The sequence below is a fragment of the Lagenorhynchus albirostris genome, chromosome 5 (assembly GCF_949774975.1).
Source record: "Lagenorhynchus albirostris chromosome 5, mLagAlb1.1, whole genome shotgun sequence".
Classification (NCBI taxonomy): domain Eukaryota; kingdom Metazoa; phylum Chordata; class Mammalia; order Artiodactyla; family Delphinidae; genus Lagenorhynchus; species Lagenorhynchus albirostris.
The window spans coordinates 48,968,210-48,986,833 of NC_083099.1; the positions used below are offsets into that span (position 1 = coordinate 48,968,210).

Consider the following 18,624-nt stretch of genomic DNA (forward strand, 5'->3'; position numbering starts at 1 on the left):
TCCATGCTATGGAAGTTAAAAGACATTAACATTAGGTTATAATAGTCAGGAGAACTGAAGGGAGAAGATAGCTGTGCCCCAGGGAAGCAGAGGCACCTACCACTGGTCCACCCTACAAGCCTTCTTTCAGGAAGCTTCTACCCATTGTCAGGCAAACTCAACTTCGGGCTATTGTTTATTTCAGCCATAAATCCCCGACCAAATAATTCAGGTACCCCCATCTAATAGCCCATGAGTCGAAGAGCCTACCCTCAGAATCCAGTAGCACATATTTTGGTTATTTCTTTATGAGAAAAAAACCCCAAGCTTGTGACGCTTCCTGCATTCAGAATGCTCAGAGGTAATTGTGAACAGTGAAATTTTACATGTGAGAAGTTATGCTGGGTCTTCTGCAGAGTCTGATCTCCAAAGTTCTGCCCAGAAAGTCTCAAGATCCCACTGACCCACCAGGTAAAATTTAAGAAAAATTTAAGAATAAATAAATGACAATATACAAAAAGATTAGGATATGTATTTCCACTCATCAGAAATACTTCCATACACTTAATCACAATATATTTAGTTATGACATTATTCTCAGTGATTCAGAGCCATTCTCACTTAACAGGGAATTCCACTGATGGAGTAGGGCCCAGGAAGAAAGCAAATTCACAAGATGGCCAGGGTTGTTATTTCCATGGGACAAGGTCAAAGTTTTGTGAAGAGGCAGAGTGTGCTTTTCTCACTTAAGATTAGACATTGCAACCTTAGCAAGATACTTGCTGTCACGAGGTGTGTTTGTTCTTAGGTTATTCAAAAAGGACACCACCACAGTCCTCATTGAAGAAGAGCAGGAACAGGAATAAAAGCACACCTACATCCCCCAAATCCATAGACGAGGTCAAACTTCCTGCAAGAGAAAATCTGCCCCATTATTATCTAGCTGAAACCTGAGGGGGCACAGTTGGCAAGACACGGTAGTGTCGAGAGCCAAGGAAGATGAGGAAGAGTAAAGAGGAGAGAAGGCCCTTCAAAAGAAGAATACAGGCTTCCCTGGTGGCACAGTGGTTGAGAGTCCGCCTGCCGATGCTGGGGACACGGGTTCATGCCCCGGTCGGGGAAGATCCCACATACCGCGGAGCGGCTGGGCCCATGAGCCATGGCCGCTGAGCCTGCGCGTCCGGAGCCTGTGCTCCGCAACGGGAGAGGCCACAACAGTGAGAGGCCCGCGTACCGGGGGAAAAAAAAAAAAAAAGGAAGAACACATCGAGAGAGTTATGGTTGAGGGGGGCTTAAAGGGTGAGCTCTCACCGCTCTCAACTCCACCCTACCATGCTACAAGAGCATAAGTTCATCAAATAGTCAAACCTCCTCCTCTGCACTGTTTAGAAATGCTCACTCAAGTCTTTAGTGAAAGAACCTCTCAAACCTCCATCAATGTTCCGAGTATGTCGGGTCTAGGAAGGTCACTTGCCCACGCTACTCAGAAAGGAGTCACCTTTCTGTGATGGGATGGCTCTGTCAACCTCAGGAGCTCCAACTCCAAAGACTGAATTCCCCAATCCTTCTCTCACAAAAGAAAGGATACAAGGAGCATCCCCAACTTCGGAATGACGATGGTGATGACGACTGTTAAAATCAGTTTGCTTTGAAGTGCTTGCTACAGCATGTAAGGCTGCTGCAGCATACTCTAAGCCTTTACAATACTCTGCAATGTAATCTTCACAAAAATCCTGCCAGGCAGATCCTATTGCTACTACCGTTTTACATGAGGAAACTGAGACAAAAAGTGGTTTAGTACTGTTCAAGGTCACAAAGCTAGTAAGTGGTGGAGAATTTGAACCAAGTTCATTTGTCTTTAGACTCAGTGCCCTCAGCAGTCCCTGTGTTACACTGCCTCTTTTTTTTCTTTTCAGAGACAAGCCCATGACACCTGTGTTATATTTGAGAGGACCAAATGGTATTTTTTAACATTGCCTTAGTATACAGTTGAGGTTGGACTAAGTCGTGCCCCAGGGACAGAATGAAATTTATACCTGTATCTTTTCAAAGATGGCTAGCAATAGAATCTTCTCTCTAACCAACTTACTTTCCTTTCAAAACAAGGCTTTTGTCTTAAGCTGCCTTCCTTACTAAAATATAAATTCCAAAAAGAGACACACATATCAAATGTGCTTTGATTTCAGGTTTACAAAACACAATTATACTAGTTCAATACTAGTCCAATTATACTAGTTTTCTACTTAATTTAAGGTGCACAGGCCCCAATAGAAGTAAAACCTCTAAAAGCATGACAACATAGAGCACGTCCACGAGGATAAAAAGAAGTAAGGAACGGGTGTGCAAGACAGCATCCAAAAACTCAAAGTCAGAGCTAGACTAGACTTCAGTCAGACCTCAGAGGAGAAACTCAGGTGACTTTCCCAAGTTCCCAAGTCTGAGATGAGGCACGAACTCAAGGTTCCTGGCACCTAGGCCAGTGTCCCTTCCACTATCCCTCAAGGCGGAAACACAAACCACTAGACGGATGACAAAGAAGCAAGCCAGGGAGCCACGCCGCAAGAATGGCCAGATTGTTGAGGGAAGGGGGGCGGGGAGAAAGAGTCAGGGCTGAAGAATAATATGGTTTTACAGAAATCTATTTGCAAGTAGATCCTGCGGTTACCAACGTGGCTGCCCAAGAGAAAGAACAACTGACTGACAGCACGAACAAAGGCAAGGACACTCTCACAAAGGGAGATACAGGAGTCGCAGGGCTTCGTGCATATCACTAATACACTTCATCAAGTTGAGACCAAGAATAACAGTGAGGAAAAGCCCACCATACACAAGGGTCCCTTTATTCCTTGGGCTTTCCTGTTTCACACACACTTTACCTGGTGAAACATTAGACCTTTTGCTTCTATTTCTGCAGAATCCTTTTGATTTTTCCACATTCAACTAGCACATTTCGTAACTATTTAGTGTTCCTATTTTTTTGCAAAGTAATGTGCTGTACTTACAGGTGACATATTTGCAAGTTAATGAAATCAGATGAAAACAGCTTAGATTAAAATTTCCCCATTTATTCACTACAGTGTCTGCCACCTACTGTTCAGCCACAAAATACTGCAGCCCCTGCATCAATAAAACTTGGTATGAATATTCTCTGAGGTGGAAAGACTCGATTAGCCTTTTTCCCCCCTCCTCTCCTGTTCTTTGCTTCCAACTGCGTTGAGCTTTGGAACCTTCTGACAAATGGCCATTATTCTCTGGGCTAGTAAAAAATTTCTAAACTTTAGGGGAAATGTCATTGGTCAAAAGCCCAAGGGAATTGGCTCGTTGAATTAAATGATAAATATATGCATTTAAGGTCATTAGAGACTTTATCTCCTGTGAAGGCTATATTTGTCAGATTGATACAATTTCTCTCAACCGAGTACTTAACTCCATCGGCCAACATTATTACGATTATTCCTTTCCCTTTAAGTGGCAGACTTCTGGTGAACAGCACGTGTGTTCTTTCTGGTGCTGCTTCTTGAGCGATCAAGGCCCACCTTTGTTTCATTTCGTATGCAATTTTCACCTCTGACCCAAGAAATGAGTCCTGGGCTTCCTGAACTTTATTGCCTGTTAATAGACTGCTGGCTCTCTTTTCAGCAGTCATAGAAATGGTGGAGAGGCATTTCATTTAAGAGGCTGGCAGACTGCAGTCCAAAAGACAGTGTCAGAATTAAAAGTCAGCCTGCCCGAGAAACAATATAAAGACCACAGTGACATGAAAGAGGAAGTTTTCTATATTCCATCCCAGATTGAACACCTGGTATATAAATAAGAACAGCATCCCAGATCTAATTATTTTCCCACCACACAATGGCAGACACCCTGAATGGTGCTAAGTGATTGATCTAGTAATTCATCTTCAACTTACACCTATCTACATATTTTGTTTCTCCTCATTAAACTGGAGACATCAGTGACAAACTTATGAAGTGGCAGTCCTTGGCTTCATAAAATGCACGCAGATGCTCATCAGAGGCTCTTTCCTGCCTACTTCTTAGTGACACATGTTTATAATTTTGTCTGTGCTTCATTTGTTGTGGTTTACTCTTAAGTACATCTGTTCGATTAAAATGGAAACGTGTGACATGGCCTGTACTCAGCAACTTTTGAGCTTGTTAATGAAGCGTTAAGGTTCCTGCTTTTGCTCTTTATTTGCAAAAGAAAATGATTGAAAAGTACAAAAAAAATACCCTTTACAGCACATACAAAGAAGTCAACTGTTTTGTTAATAGTTAAGAAAGGACGTTATTACTGTATAAGAACACTTTTTTACATGAAAGGACATTATTAAAAATGATTTACTGCCTTGTGTTTGGAAACTTACAGGAAAAGTCTGATAATATATTAAACTTATTACGACTTCATATAATTTTGAATAATACTACTTTTTCCTTTGACAAGTGCAATAAACTCTACTGGTATAGACATAGGTTGATTATCATGAGTCAACTGTGTTGCTTAAAGAAACATGTCCAAACAATCAGCTTCTGACGGCTGCATCTCCAGTTATTTACACTCACCATCATGGTAATAACTCACCATTTCTATATTAATAAGGCAGTGAAATTTATTATGATGGTATTGAAAAGTTATTAAGTACTGCATCCCAAGTGACAAAGTACCACAGCACTGTCACTATCCAAAAGCAGTTGCCCATTCATCACTTGCCTTTCCAGATGGTCCTGCATCTTTATCGCTCCCAGGTTGGTGACATCACCTGTTCACCCACTCAAAATTGATGATGAAAGCAAACAGATCTATCTTACTTACATTTACCAAATCAATTTAATTTTTACAGGCCGTGGCTTGGTGACATATTGACTGTTTTCCTTAATGGCATCTACCGTATTTAATGCAAGGATGTCATGTTTGATTCCTGGCTTGCATAATGTGTCATTTCATAATAAATTTTTCTAACATATTTACTTAACAGAAAGAATTATGATTGCTTGTCAGTTCTCTTATTAAGCACAATGATAATTTTTTTTTCTTTTGAGTATCATCCATTGGGCAACAGAGATATTTTTAATCCCTCCTCATCTCTTAAGGGGGCATTGACTTGGATATAAAGTAAGTTCTAATCAAATGCTGGACATAGGACTGACCACTCTCAATCCTGGAGTTCAGTGTAAGGGTTTTTATCTCACTTAATTGTTATTACAGAAGAACTAGATTCTCAAGAGATTAAATAATTATCTCTTTAAGAGATTAAAATATTAGCAATAGCTAAAGACGAACATATGAAATGCCACTCCAACAGGACAACAGCTGCAAAACTGATTTGAATGTTTCATATGATGTTTAATGTTTACTTCTCTGGATTATGACAACCAGTTCTCTTCAGTGACTGCAGATATATCAAATATATGTTAACATAAATACCTGCATCGTCAAAGGTCAAGATGCAGGATGAAAGCCTCGTCTACTGACTATCTAACACTCACACACGACACCCCTTTTCCCCAAGTTGATTTACAGATCCATCTGCTGCCCTTCGAGATATATGCTCATCTGACATGTGTCATCACTGCATTGTGTTGCATTTGTGCTACCTAAAGGGAAGAGATGACCAATGTCTATATTCAGAGAGGTATATAGGGCCCAGATGGCAAATCACTGTGTAGCTTCCCCTGCCCCTGAAACCCTCACCTATACGATGTGTACACAAGTAAAAACAACGTCAAATAAACTCCAGGCTTGATTCTAAGAGAAAAACTAGGGAAGGGTCTGTGACAAAGGGAAACTGAGTAACCTACGGTGTATGTATCTATTTCTTTGGATATCATGACCTAGCCAAGAGAAGCCATAGGACAAATGTTTGAGAGGTTAGTGAGGGTGAGGAGAGGGAAAGGTTGGATGGCTCAGCCCCACACGCTGACAGACTGACAGCAATGGCTCTTGGTTACCTCCTTCTCTATCTGGTTCCCTCAGGATTACAGTAGCCAGCCTCCCCCACCCCTTCACGAAGGCTAGACATGGTCTGGAAAAATCTCCAAGGTTACCTTGCCCTATACTGAACCGATTGGGTCCCAGGATTAGTAACTTCCTGAGGAGATGGCAGGAATGTGGAAAACTCCACACAGAACCACTCTCAATCTGTGCTCCTATGTTTAGTCTCAATCAAAGGAGCAGAAACTTATATGTCAACAACAGCATCCTAGCATGGTTTATATCTCTTTGGAAACCAAGTCCAGGGTTTCCTATATCCCTGTAATTGGAATGACACCAGCTCAAGTTAGGGAGAAAAAAGAAGAAAAAAAATACAGGAGGGCAGAGCCAGGTAACCTGCTCCTACTTGTAGATTAGGTTCATGTAAGGAGGCTTTTCTTGCTCATCTATTGAGATGAACTTACCCTAACTCACTGGCTAGGCAGAGTCTTGCCCTTGGGTGAGGTTTCCAGGCAAACAGGGATTCAAGCTGGCAGTGTTGCGAGACCAACAAGAACATCATTTTTCCAGGGCAGCTGGCCTCTGTGCCATGGTGGAGATTCTATGCTGCCGTCACACACCTGCTGAATTCCTACCACAAGAATCTAAACAAATGAAAAAAAGAAAAAACAAATCATCCACACCTGTGGCTGTCAAGCAGTTGAGGTTTCCGTGCCACGCCATGCACACCTGGGAAGCCTGGGCGGTCCGCTGCAGTGTCAGAGGAAAATACCACTGCCAGCCCATTGGAAGGAGGCACAAGCGCCCGCCTCTCATGGATCTGGGACGTGAGCTGACTGGCCAAGAGTCACAGGTAATGCAAGTCATAGAAAGTGTAATCGTAGCCACAGAAAATATACGTGTATTGCCTATGAATGACGAAAACTCTAGGTGTGCGTGCGGCAGGAATAAGAGAGATTTCAGGGCTTCCCTGGTGGCGCAGTGGTTGAGAGTCCGCCTGCCAATGCAGCGGACCCGGGTTCGTGCCCCGGTCCGGGAAGATCCCACATGCCGCGGAGCGGCTGGGCCCGTAAGCCATGGCCTCTGAGCCTGCGTGTCCGGAGCCTGTGCTCCGCAACGGAAGAGGCCACAACAGTGAGAGGCTTGCGTACCGGAAAAAAAAAAAAAGAGAGAGAGAGAGATTTCAGAGTAGGGGTAGCTGTAATAATTACCCTCTTCCCATCCTGTCCACAGGGAGGAAGGAGTCTTTTTTCCTGGATCAGTGGCTGGGTCCTTGTTCATTAGCCACATCCAGATGCCAGGTAACTTTTACTAGGTAATACTAGAATGGAGGAAGTCCATATTGAGTAAGTTCATCTACACGATTAAAAAAAATATATATATGTGTGTGTGTGTATGCGTGTGTGTGTGTGCGTGTGTGTGTGAGTGTGTGTGTGTGTGTGTATATATATATATATATATATATATATATATATAAAAAGAGAGACGGGGCAGGGAGAGAGGCCTGGATTATGAGGGTAGTGTTTAAGAGGGGAGAGTCTTTGAGAGCAGCACCTGCTGGATGTGTGAGATATTGAAAGAGTAAGAGAGTGAATGACAGGGATATACAGGGAGAAAGGACTTTATAAATGGAATCCCGTTTGATGTTTCTGAAAAAGACTTGTTTTGTTTTTTGTTGTTTTGGGGGGGAGGAGGGATGGGGTTACAGTGCCTTTTCTTAACAGTGACTGCCAAGGCAGAACCATAAGGCACCCAACTTTATATGGGTTTCGTAGGGAAAGCCTTGGGGCCAAACATCCAAAACACTCAGATCTGAAATCCAAATCCAAAATGAAGATTCCAAAATGATACATTTTTAAAAACTTAAGAAAACTCATGTATGTGTGTGTGTGTGTAAGGTTGTACAGTTTGAGTTCTAGAGACACTGTTTTTGTATCAGATGACATTCTACCACTGACTTCCTAGGATTAGTTGGAGAAATACAAATTATTTTCTGTGTCTCGAGCAGCATTTAACTGGTGGAATAAAAGTCTGGTCTGAAAACTGATGGGATAACGTTTAATAGTGTGATAGGGTTTGGATCTGGAAGTAGTAGAGATTGGGAGCAGGTGGCAGGACGAAGTATCCTAGAAGAAACTTTTAATTGTTCTTGAACCTGCGTGTCTTGTTCCTGGCCATGAATGCTCCTCTGAGAAGATCTCTCTGAGACTTTCTCCTTTGGTCACATTTTTCCACACGATGGTGTGGAGCTGCTCAGTGAAACAAGCTATTTCTCTGTAACGTTTGTTCATCTTCTATCATCAGTACAAGCAAAAGTTCCTTTACAACAAAAGTGCTGTCAAAAATCTGTGCCATACTAAAATCTTGTTATATCAAATATTGACTTGAAAGAAATGACAACCTAACAGGTAGCTGTTGGTATCTATTTGCTCGAAACACACAAAGTCCTTTTATATCATTCTTTGTCATAATGATAGCAGGCCACGTCTTGCTCTTTGTGATTATTTTAGCTTGAAAATCCTACTAATTATCATGTAGAAAATATTCTTAAAAAGCACACAATATTTGCCTTAACTTTAGCTTCAGCTATATCATAAAAGGCCAAAAGATGTACCAAAGCAAAAATGAAGATAGTATTTCTTTACTAAATTTTCAGTAATTAGCTGAAATGCTAATTCATTTTTAAATTTCTGGACAGAATTATGTAAAAAAGAAGTACATCAAAATTATTGTATGATTCTATTGATGTAAAAAATGCTACATTAATAAAATTTTTATTTATTGCTCAAATGAAACAATGTACAAATCCTTTGTGTTCCCAATTCTCCATACTACCTCCTTAACATTACTTGAACAAATTCTCTCCATATTGCTACACTAGACAAACTAGGGAGCAAAGAACCTGAACCAACTCTTTAACTTTCTAAGATAGATTTGAATCAGCTACTCCTTACTACTTCCCACTGCTTCCTAACTTATCCTCAAGGAAAAAGCTTAGAGAACAGAATATCCTGATGCAGTGGTCCCAACTTTTAAGTGTTCTAGAATAACAAAGCATTATAAAGAATCTCTGCCCCTGGATTGACCAAATGCTAGAGTCAATTGTCAAATCTCTTAAAAGAGGATCTTTCCTGAACATTTCAGGTTTTGAACCCATGAGTTTTACTACTGATTTAGCAACTCAAGAGGGAAGCAATAATCATGCAGATGTGTGGGTGAATAAATATGGAACAAACTCATTTTGGTCCATTTTGTGGGATACACTTCCAATTGGAAGAAAATCGCCCACAATGCTTTTGAAAAATGAGTGACTCACATGCAAATTCTAATTGATCACCAAGGAAGGCAGAGTAAAACAAAAAACTCTTGATATTTGGGGAACTTCTCAAACTGTTTGATATCAGACTTGCATACATCTTCAGCTACACTTTGGAAATACTAGAGGTGTCAAAGCAGCCATAAGATGAGTAGACATGCTGAACTTCATCAATACCTTTCATGAAAGAAAGTATAAGATGACAGAGCATATGTGGGTGGGGGTAATGGGATTCTGACATTTTCACACACACAAAAAAAGATATCCCTCTTGAGCCAGGTCAAAACTAGGGGTAGTTCATGGTGCCTCAGGAGAGTAAACTGCTATTCTCTTTTAACAACCTGAGATACGGTTTCTGCTATGTATTCTGGAAGGACACGATGAATAAAATAAATTGCACATTCTTTTCTTGATTTCATTATATTCTAAGAGAATCCATAATGTCTTCTTGGGCCTCAATGACAATCATGTTCAGGGTTCTATTAACTAAGCCTCACTTTTTCTCTTGGCATTTTCTCACTTTTATTATTTATTTAGGATGTGGACCATTTTTTTTTTAACATCTTTATTGGAGTATAATTGCTTTACAATGGTGTGTTAGTTTCTGCTTTATAACAAAGTGAATCAGCTATACATATACCTATATCCCCATATCTCCTCCCTCTTGCATCTCCCTCCCACCCTCCCTATCCCACCCCTCTAGGTGGTCACAGAGTACCAAGCAGATCTCCCTGTGCTACGTGGCTGCTTCCCACTAGCTATCTATTTTACATTTGGTAGTGTATATATGTCCATGCCACTCTCTCACTTCATCCCAGCTTACCCTTCTCCCTCCCTGTGTCCTCAAGCCCATTCTGTACAGCTGCGTTTTTATTCCTGTCCTGCCCCTAGGTTTTTCAGAACCATTTTTTTTATATTCCACATATATGTGTTAGCATATGGTATTTGTTTTTCTTTTTCTGATTTACTTCACTCTGTATGACAAACTGTAGGTCCATCCACCTCACTACAAATAACTCAATTTCATTTCTTTTTATGGCTGAGTAGTATTCCATTGTATATATGTGCCACACCTTTCTCTATCCATTTATCTGTTGATGAACATTGTGGTACATGACTCTTTTTGAATTATGATTTTCTCAGGATATATGCTCAGTAGTGGGGTTGCTGAGTCATATGGTAGTTCTATTATTAGTTTTTTAAGGAACCTCCATACTGTTCTCCATAATGACTGCATCAATTTACATTCCCACCAACAGTGCAAGAGGGTTCCCTTTTCTCCACACCCTCTCTCCAGCATTTATTGTTTGCAGATATTTTGATGATGGCCATTCTGACAGGTGTGAGGTGAAACCTCATTGTAGTTTTGGTTTGCCTTTCTCTAATGATTAGTGATGTTGAGCATCCTTTCATATATTTGTTGGCAATCTGTATACCTTCTTCGGAGAAATGTCTATTTAGGTCTTCTGCCCATTTTTGGATTGGGTTGTTTGAATTTTTGATATTGAGCTGCATGAGCTGCTTGTATATTTTGGAGATTAATCCTTTGTCAGTTGCTTCATTTGCAAATATTTTCTCCCATTCTGAGGGTTGTCTTTTTGTCCTGTTTATGGTTTCCTTTGCTGTGGAAAAGCTTTTACCTTTCATTAGGTCCCATTTGTTTATTTTTGTTTTTATTTCCATTTCTCTAGGAGGTGGGTCAAAAGGATCTTGCTGTGATTTATGTCATAGAGCATTGTGCCTATGTTTTCCTCTAAGAGTTTTATAGTGTCTGGCCTTACATTTAGGTCTTTAATCCATTTTGAGTTTATTTTTGTGTATGATGTTAGGGAGTGTTCTAATTTCATTCTTTTACATGTGTCTGTCCAGTTTTCCCAGCACCACTTATTGAAGAGGCTGTCTTTTCTCCATTGTATATTCTTGCCTCCTTTATCAAAACTAAGGTGACCATATGTGCGTGGGTTTATCTCTGGACTTTCTATCCTGTTCCATTGATCTATATTTCTGTTTTTGTGCCAGTACCATACTGCTTTGATTACTGTAGCTTTGTAGTATAGTCTGAAGTCAGGGAGCCTGCTTCCTCCAGCTCCGTTTTTCTTTCTCAAGATTGCTTTGGCTATTCGGGGTTTTTTGTGTTTCCATACAAATTGTGAAAATTTTTGTTCTAGTTCTGTGAAAAATGCCAGTGGTAGTTTGATAGGGATTGAATTGAATCTGTAGATTGCTTTGGATGGTATAGTCATTTTCACAATGTTGATTCTTCCAATCCAAGAACATGGTATATCTCTCCATCTATTTGTATCATCTTTCATTTCTTTCATCAGTGTCTTATAATTTTCTGCATACAGGTCTTTTGTCTCCTTAGGTAGGTTTATTCCTAGGTATTTTATTCTTTTTGTTGCAATGGTAAATGGGAGTGTTTTCTTAATTTCTCTTTCAGATTTTCCATCATTAGTGTATAGGAATGCTAGAGATTTCTGTGCCTTAATTTTGTATCCTGCTACTTTACCAAATTCATTGATTAACTCTCATTATTTTCTGGTAGCATCTTTAGGATTCTCTATGTATAGTATCATGTCATCTGCAAACAGTGACAGTTTTACTTCTTCTTTTCCAATTTGGATTCCTTTTATTTCTTTTTCTTCTCTGATTGCTGTGGCTAAAACTTCCAAAACTATGTTGAATAATAGTGGTGAGAGTGAACAACCTTGTCTTGTTCCTGATCTTAGAGGAAATGGTTTCAGTTTTTCAACGTTGAGAACGATGTTGGCTGTGGGTTTGTCACATATGGCCTTTATTATGTTAAGGTAAGTTCCCTTGGATATGGACCATTTTTAAAGTCTTTACTGAATTTTTTACAGTATTGTTTCTATTTTATGTTTTGGGTTTTTTTGGCCACCAGGCATGTGGGATTTCAGCTTCCTGGGCAGGGACTGTACCCACACCCCCTGCAGTGGAAGTGTGGAGTCTTAATTCCTCACATAGTAAAACTTAATATCCAAACTATATTTGCCACCTCTTAAATAATATTGCAAACAATAAATACTTTTTATACAAGGTTTTATGGTATTATACATTTATTATTAGATTACATTTTTCTTTCCTAACTACCTATTAAAGACACCCTTTTGGATATTTGGTGGCATAATAATTCTATTGGAATCAATTCATTTCAGAATTATGAAGACAAAGGTCTTCACTTTTTAGTTATCTAGCTTTAAGGATATACAACTTGTCATGTGAACATACCTTCTCATTAATGAATAAACATTTTCTCTGAAATCAATGCCAAACCAGAGAAAATTCATTTTGGGCCCAAGGAGATCTAGAGAGAAATAAGTGAGAAATACTGCCATTCAAAGGTACCTGGTACATATCTCTAAAATTATCCCATTTTTCTTTGTTACCAAACATACATTATTTGATTGTCAACCTCCTGACTCTGAACTCAGTTGTTAGGTATCTGGAAATTTTGATGTTGTTGTTGTTGTTGTTTTAATGTATGCTCATGTTTCAGTTAACACATAGATTGCATGTTTCAATGGGTAAGGCATTACCACAGGACCCAAAATCAAACTTACAAATGTGAGAACTATTTCTTTTAAAATGATATAGGGAGGCACACATTCATTGTAATATCACATTTCAGGACTACATTGCTAGAATATAGTGTATTGTCAAAGCACTGCATCAAAATTATTTAATGAATGTCTGACTCCTATAAAATCTCTTTCCACTATTCCTTCCCATCTATTTAACCCAACATAAGAGAAATTTACTGTCCACTCGTGTCATTATTTTTCTAAGTCTGAATATGTGTATGCTTGAGGGGAGAAAATGAAAAGCCAAGTTCCTACCTGGTATTTTAACTGATCAAAGTAATCTGGAGCAATTCTGGGTGAGACAGATAGAACAGAAGATTTGGCACCTAACAGGTGCCCTGACTTACATCTACTCACAGAGTTTTATGATGGCCAATGACAACAAATATAGGCAAAGAAAATATGCTAAATGGCAATATTCCAAAGAAACAAAACTTCACTCTCTTTTTCCAATGACCCATTTCCAGACTATTAAAAAATGTGCCACCCAAATTGCTCTTTGGCTTAAAAAGAAATTTATGAATCTCTCCTGAATCCTTGTTTTAATTCTTAATTAGGAAGCAATCAGTGCCTCCTTTTCAATAAACTCAGAGTCACATAATTAGATCATCCTGGAGGTAACTGAACTTCTAGAAAACAAGTGGGAGAAAGAGCAAGAATTTATAGAAAAATCAGTAAATAAAATATAATTGGCTTTTGCCCTATCTAATGACCCTGGGCTAGATCTGTGTTTTAGTCAAGCTTTTGTTGCTTTTCACCTTTATTAAGCACTTCTACCAGACAGAAGGCTCTTTGGTAGGCTTTTAACACACGATGTCACATTTATCCTCACAACAATTCTAATTGGGTACGTACAATTATTATCACCATGTGACATGCAAATAAACTGAGGGACAACGAATTTAGTAACTTTTCCCAAATCATTCAACTAGCACACAGAACCCTAAAGAGGATTTGAGCCTCGGAGGTCTCCCTCCAGAAGCCTGCTCCCTTCTGTTCTGCCAAGCAATTCCTATGTTATCACATAATGGTCATCTTAGAAGGAAGCATACAAGAAAACCTCAACTTGAACCAAGAGAATTTTTTAAATTATTCTTCACTTATCAGTAACTCTAAAGTTCTAAACGTAAGAAAAAGTGTTCTATCACTAATTACTTTTAGGTCCTAGAGACAATCAAGCACTCCCTAGTCTTGGAAAATCTCTTTGTTAGAGATAAGTCATATGCTTTGCAAGGTGGAAATCACTACCAAACTCTAATAATATTTTTAGAGTTTTTCTTTATTAAGTCAATACTGGTTTGGAGAAATCACACAAATGATGTTTTTTATGTTTATGGCTTAAGTTTACCTAACTGTATATTTTGGTCTATAGAACGTTTTTTCAAAAATAACCTATTTCTCAAAAATACAAACTTAAATGATTCCCCAGAAGTGCCCCTTTCGGGAAATATAGTTAACTTAAAAAATTATTTAAATGGGGTTCAGAAAGGTGGGCCCTAACTGCAATACTATCTTTGAGCTTTCTCTTTTAAAAACTTTCTTTGAAGAAACTACCATATCTCTTTACTTAATTTTAATTACATAACAGCTCATGAGGTGTGGCAGTTATTATTAGCCCATTAGTCCAATAAAAATGCAAGAATCAATTGATTTGGAGTAGTTTCCCTAGAATCACACAGTAGTGACAGAGTTAAGACTTCATTCTACATGTCTAAAATCCAGATTCTAGCTTTTTCATGGGCCTACCTAAGTCCTCACTTGTCATCTCTTTCAGAGTAACATAATCCTATATCCATTCATCCTTTCTTTCACTTATTCTTTCACTCATTCTGTTATTGAACAATTATTTTTAAATGTCTGTGTTATAGACTGAATGTTTAAGCCACCCCCAAATCCTTATATTGGAACCCTAGACCCCAGTGTGACTAAATTTGGAGATAGGGCCTTTAAGAGGTAATTAAGGTTCAATGAGGTCATAAGGGTGAGGTTCTGATCCAATAGGATTAGTGTTCTTATAAGAAGAAAGGACGTCAGAGAGTGCTCACCACCACCGCCTTCTCTCTCTCTCTCTCTCTCTCTCTCTCCCTCTCCCCCTCTCCCCCTCTCCCCCTCTCTCTCCCTCTCCCTCTCCCTCTCTCTCTCTCTCTGTGTGTAGGTGTGTGTGCATGTGCATGCACCTAGGAATAGCCATGTGAAGACATAGCAAGAAGGCAACATCTGCAAATCAGGAAAAGAATCAGCTGAAACTTTTACTTCACACTCTAGCCTCCAGAATTGTGAGAAAATAAATTTCCTGTTGTTTAAGCCCCCCAGTCTGTAGCATATTGTTATAGCAGCCTGAGCCGACTAATCCAGTATGATTATTTCAGGTAATATACTTAGCATTAGACAACACCACAGGCAGCACAGATAGGACACAATCAAGACATTGCACTTAGTGGATACAACTATGCCAGCTCTCACGGAAATGTTGCTCTATTAGGGAAACTAGGCAAACAGTCTGGGTGCTGCACAATGCTTTAAGTTTTTTAGTATGGATTTACCTGATGCTATGGTGAGACAAAATGTAAGCAGTACTAAATTGTGACTAGAAAGGTCAGGGATGATGTCATGGAAGAAGAGGACTTGAAGAATGAATAGAAACTTGCTAAAGATGCGAAGGAAAAGGAGATTCCCAGGTAGGGAGACCAGTATGTGTAAAGAATGGAGGCTTGATAGAATATAGGAACTATAAATCAGACATGGCTGGTGTGGGAGAGAGTACAGTCAAAGATGATCCATTTTTTTGGCTTGAGCAACTGAACAGATGGTAGTGCAATTTACTAAACAGGAAATGCACAAGGAGGGGGACTCTGAAGGGAGAAAAGAGCAAGCATAGTACTAGAGATAGGAATGACTTGTTAAGTTATGATAGGCTGGGTTTCTCTCAAGGAAATAGTTAGTACAGAATCTGATGCATAGTAGGTACTCAATAACTGCTGAATCTGGGTTTCCTCTGTTCATGTTTATTTTCTTTGGCCTAAGAGGTTATTTTATCCTTCAATTCATCATTTTTTAGGAGTATCAGAAAAGAAGCCACACTAGTTAATCACAACTATTTGTCCAACCAAACAGGAGGGAAATCAGCTACAGTTGAGGGCCAATATGACATGAGAACAATTTAAAAGAGCACATGCGAGTAGGTCAGATGCCTTTGTGCAAGTGCCTTTGTTGATCATGATTGGATTAGGTATTAACCATGGTAAGATTTTTTTAAAGAAACAAAATACTAAAGTCAAGAACTCAACTGTTCCTCCGTGGATAACAAGTTTGCCAAAATCACCAATAAAAGCTCTTTCTCTGGTTTTGTTCACAATACATCTAGAGCAGATAGTCTACAATCTCAGAAGCGAGAGACCATTAAAATGGCAAAGAAAACCACCGAATTGACCATCAACTGAATTCTTGAAGGAGAGAGAGGAAATGGGTGATCTTTAGCCAAAGAGTCATGAACTATTTGTAAAGTTATCTTGAATTCCAAGCAATAAAACAACTCAGTTTTGACATAATGAAAAGAATTACTTTACATTTTTCAAGGTAAGTATTTGCCCATGTATATACTGAAGATATTTTACTCCAAGGAGAAAAAAGTTAATTATTTTTAAATTTCCTCTAAATATAGAACTATCCCCAGGTTCATCCCCGAATCCACAGCTATACTGTTTAAAAAGGCACAGACTTGCATTTACCAACCCTGGAATTGCAAAATGATTTCATTATTAAGTCTTGGTTTATTCCAAGCCTTCTGGATAATCTCGGACAGTACTGCACTTGTTGTTTAACTCTAGAGATTTTGTAATAAAAGTTTAATGAGTTACTTATTAGTAGAATGTTTATAGCCATTATTTTAAGGTGAACAATAATGACGTAAAGTTTGTACGCATTTGGTTTAAAACGTATTCAACTCACATATCAGTTAATGCTACAGTGATTTGTTAACAATCTCTTATCAATGTACATGTCTAGAGGCAATGTAGCTAAACCACAACTTTACCAAAGCTGTGGCTAAGAACAAAACTAAGGAAGGATTTCTCATTTGTAATTATGTGAAATCCAGATCTTAACTTTTAGCATTTCAGAATTTGAACAAGAATTGTTTTTATTATGGCATTTTGAGCAGATTTCATAAGGGGACACATATAAAGCAAAGGGACAAAAATTGAAATTAAGTCCTGAAGGCACTGCATATTTATTTCTATTTAAAAAGCTAACCAGATATTCTATTAATGATCATAAATATTAAGAGAACATACCAAAATAAATCTATCCAATTTCCATCTAACTGAAATACTGTGAAACCAAAGGTCAATCACATCTCCAAAAAACACTTTCTTGCCCATGTAGAAATTTCCTACAAGTTTTTCAGATATAGGTCAGATATTCCAGGAACTATGATGCTGTGATTTAACCACAAAAGTTTTTAAGGTATAAAAATAAATGGGAAATATATATATATATACTGAATTTGTACAAAAATTATAAACTCAAAAGAATGACATAGTTACCTGTCCTTAATGAAACAAAATTTATTTAGATTTTGTAATTAGACCATAACTTCCCACTCTTACATATTTACAGATGGGTTCTATAAAAAGAATGACTGAAACTAGCAACTGATTTTCATATTGTTTTTTGCTGCCATTTTTATACATGAATTACTCATTAAATCAATTTGAATATAATCATCACAGGATTCAGTACAGTACACACATTCTGGAAGCGTGTAGAATCAAAGCAGGGTTATCATAAGAGGGGTAAAATATATTAGAATACAGAGCAAAATAAACACATAGAATGAAAGTAAAACCAAATTAACTCAAAGCCACAAAATGGAGAAGACTAATGTTTCCTCCAATCTTCCAAACCCCCTTCCCAAAAAAGAAAAGATAAAATACAATGAACATGTCATATGATGACTTTTGTTTGCTTACGCCACATACCGTAGGGATGGCCATATTCAATGTTTCCAAATACTAATAAAAAAACTATATTTCTATCCTTTAGTATGTTTTCAAGATACTATCCTTTGATCATTCAAGGAACCAGTTGAGTTCCTTTCTATCATGCCATATCTTTAAGCAATACTTTGTTTCTATCAAGCAGTGAAATTGTAAGGGAGGTTCATCCTTAAAAATCTATTTGAAGACATTTTGCAACAAATGGAATTTGCTTATTTTATGGACATTTAAAAAAGTAATCTCTTCTTTACACATGTTAATATATATAAATGTGTTAACTCAAAATATATTCTTACCTCCCATCCATAACTGGGGTCTTTCAGGTTTGACCTCTGTTCTCCTACATAAGGCCCAAACTTTTCACCTGCTTCAATTTTCCTTTTGGTCCATATTCCAAGGCCTGCTCCAGGCATATTTGACTCTCGAAGTTCAAACTCAGCAGGAATGGGGATATCATCAGGGATGTAGATGGGGGCTTTGTAAGGAGAGCCCTCCTTCGGAGTGAATGCTTCGCTGGATGTAGCTGGAGAGCATGGCTCTTGAATATTGAGGGAGAGAGTGCTGGCTACTCCAACTGCATCTGGCATTTCTTCCAAAGGAATTTCAGGGTAGCTGCCATACACACACTCATTACCTGTGAATAAATAAAAAGTTCATTAATTCCTACTAATATAGAAGAGACAGAATTCCACATCTCAATCTTAACCTTATAAAGTTGTTGCTTTTTAAAGACAAAATAGGAAAGACCAGTGTTAAATTATGCCTGCATTAAAATCTGTTATTCACAGATGAAGGAGCG

At 38.5% G+C, this 18,624-nt stretch overlaps 1 protein-coding gene across 8 annotated transcripts in view; it reads right to left on the minus strand.

Annotated features, from left to right (window-relative positions):
- The window catches only part of MECOM (MDS1 and EVI1 complex locus), a 566,851-nt gene that overhangs the window by 269,229 nt on the left and 278,998 nt on the right, over window positions 1-18,624 (minus strand). For all 8 annotated transcript variants that reach the window (XM_060149965.1, XM_060149959.1, XM_060149957.1 and 5 more), the window contains exon 2: window positions 18,122-18,459. In XM_060149965.1, the coding sequence (XP_060005948.1) occupies window positions 18,122-18,459 (338 nt within the window). The remainder of the gene's footprint in view (window positions 1-18,121; window positions 18,460-18,624) is intronic.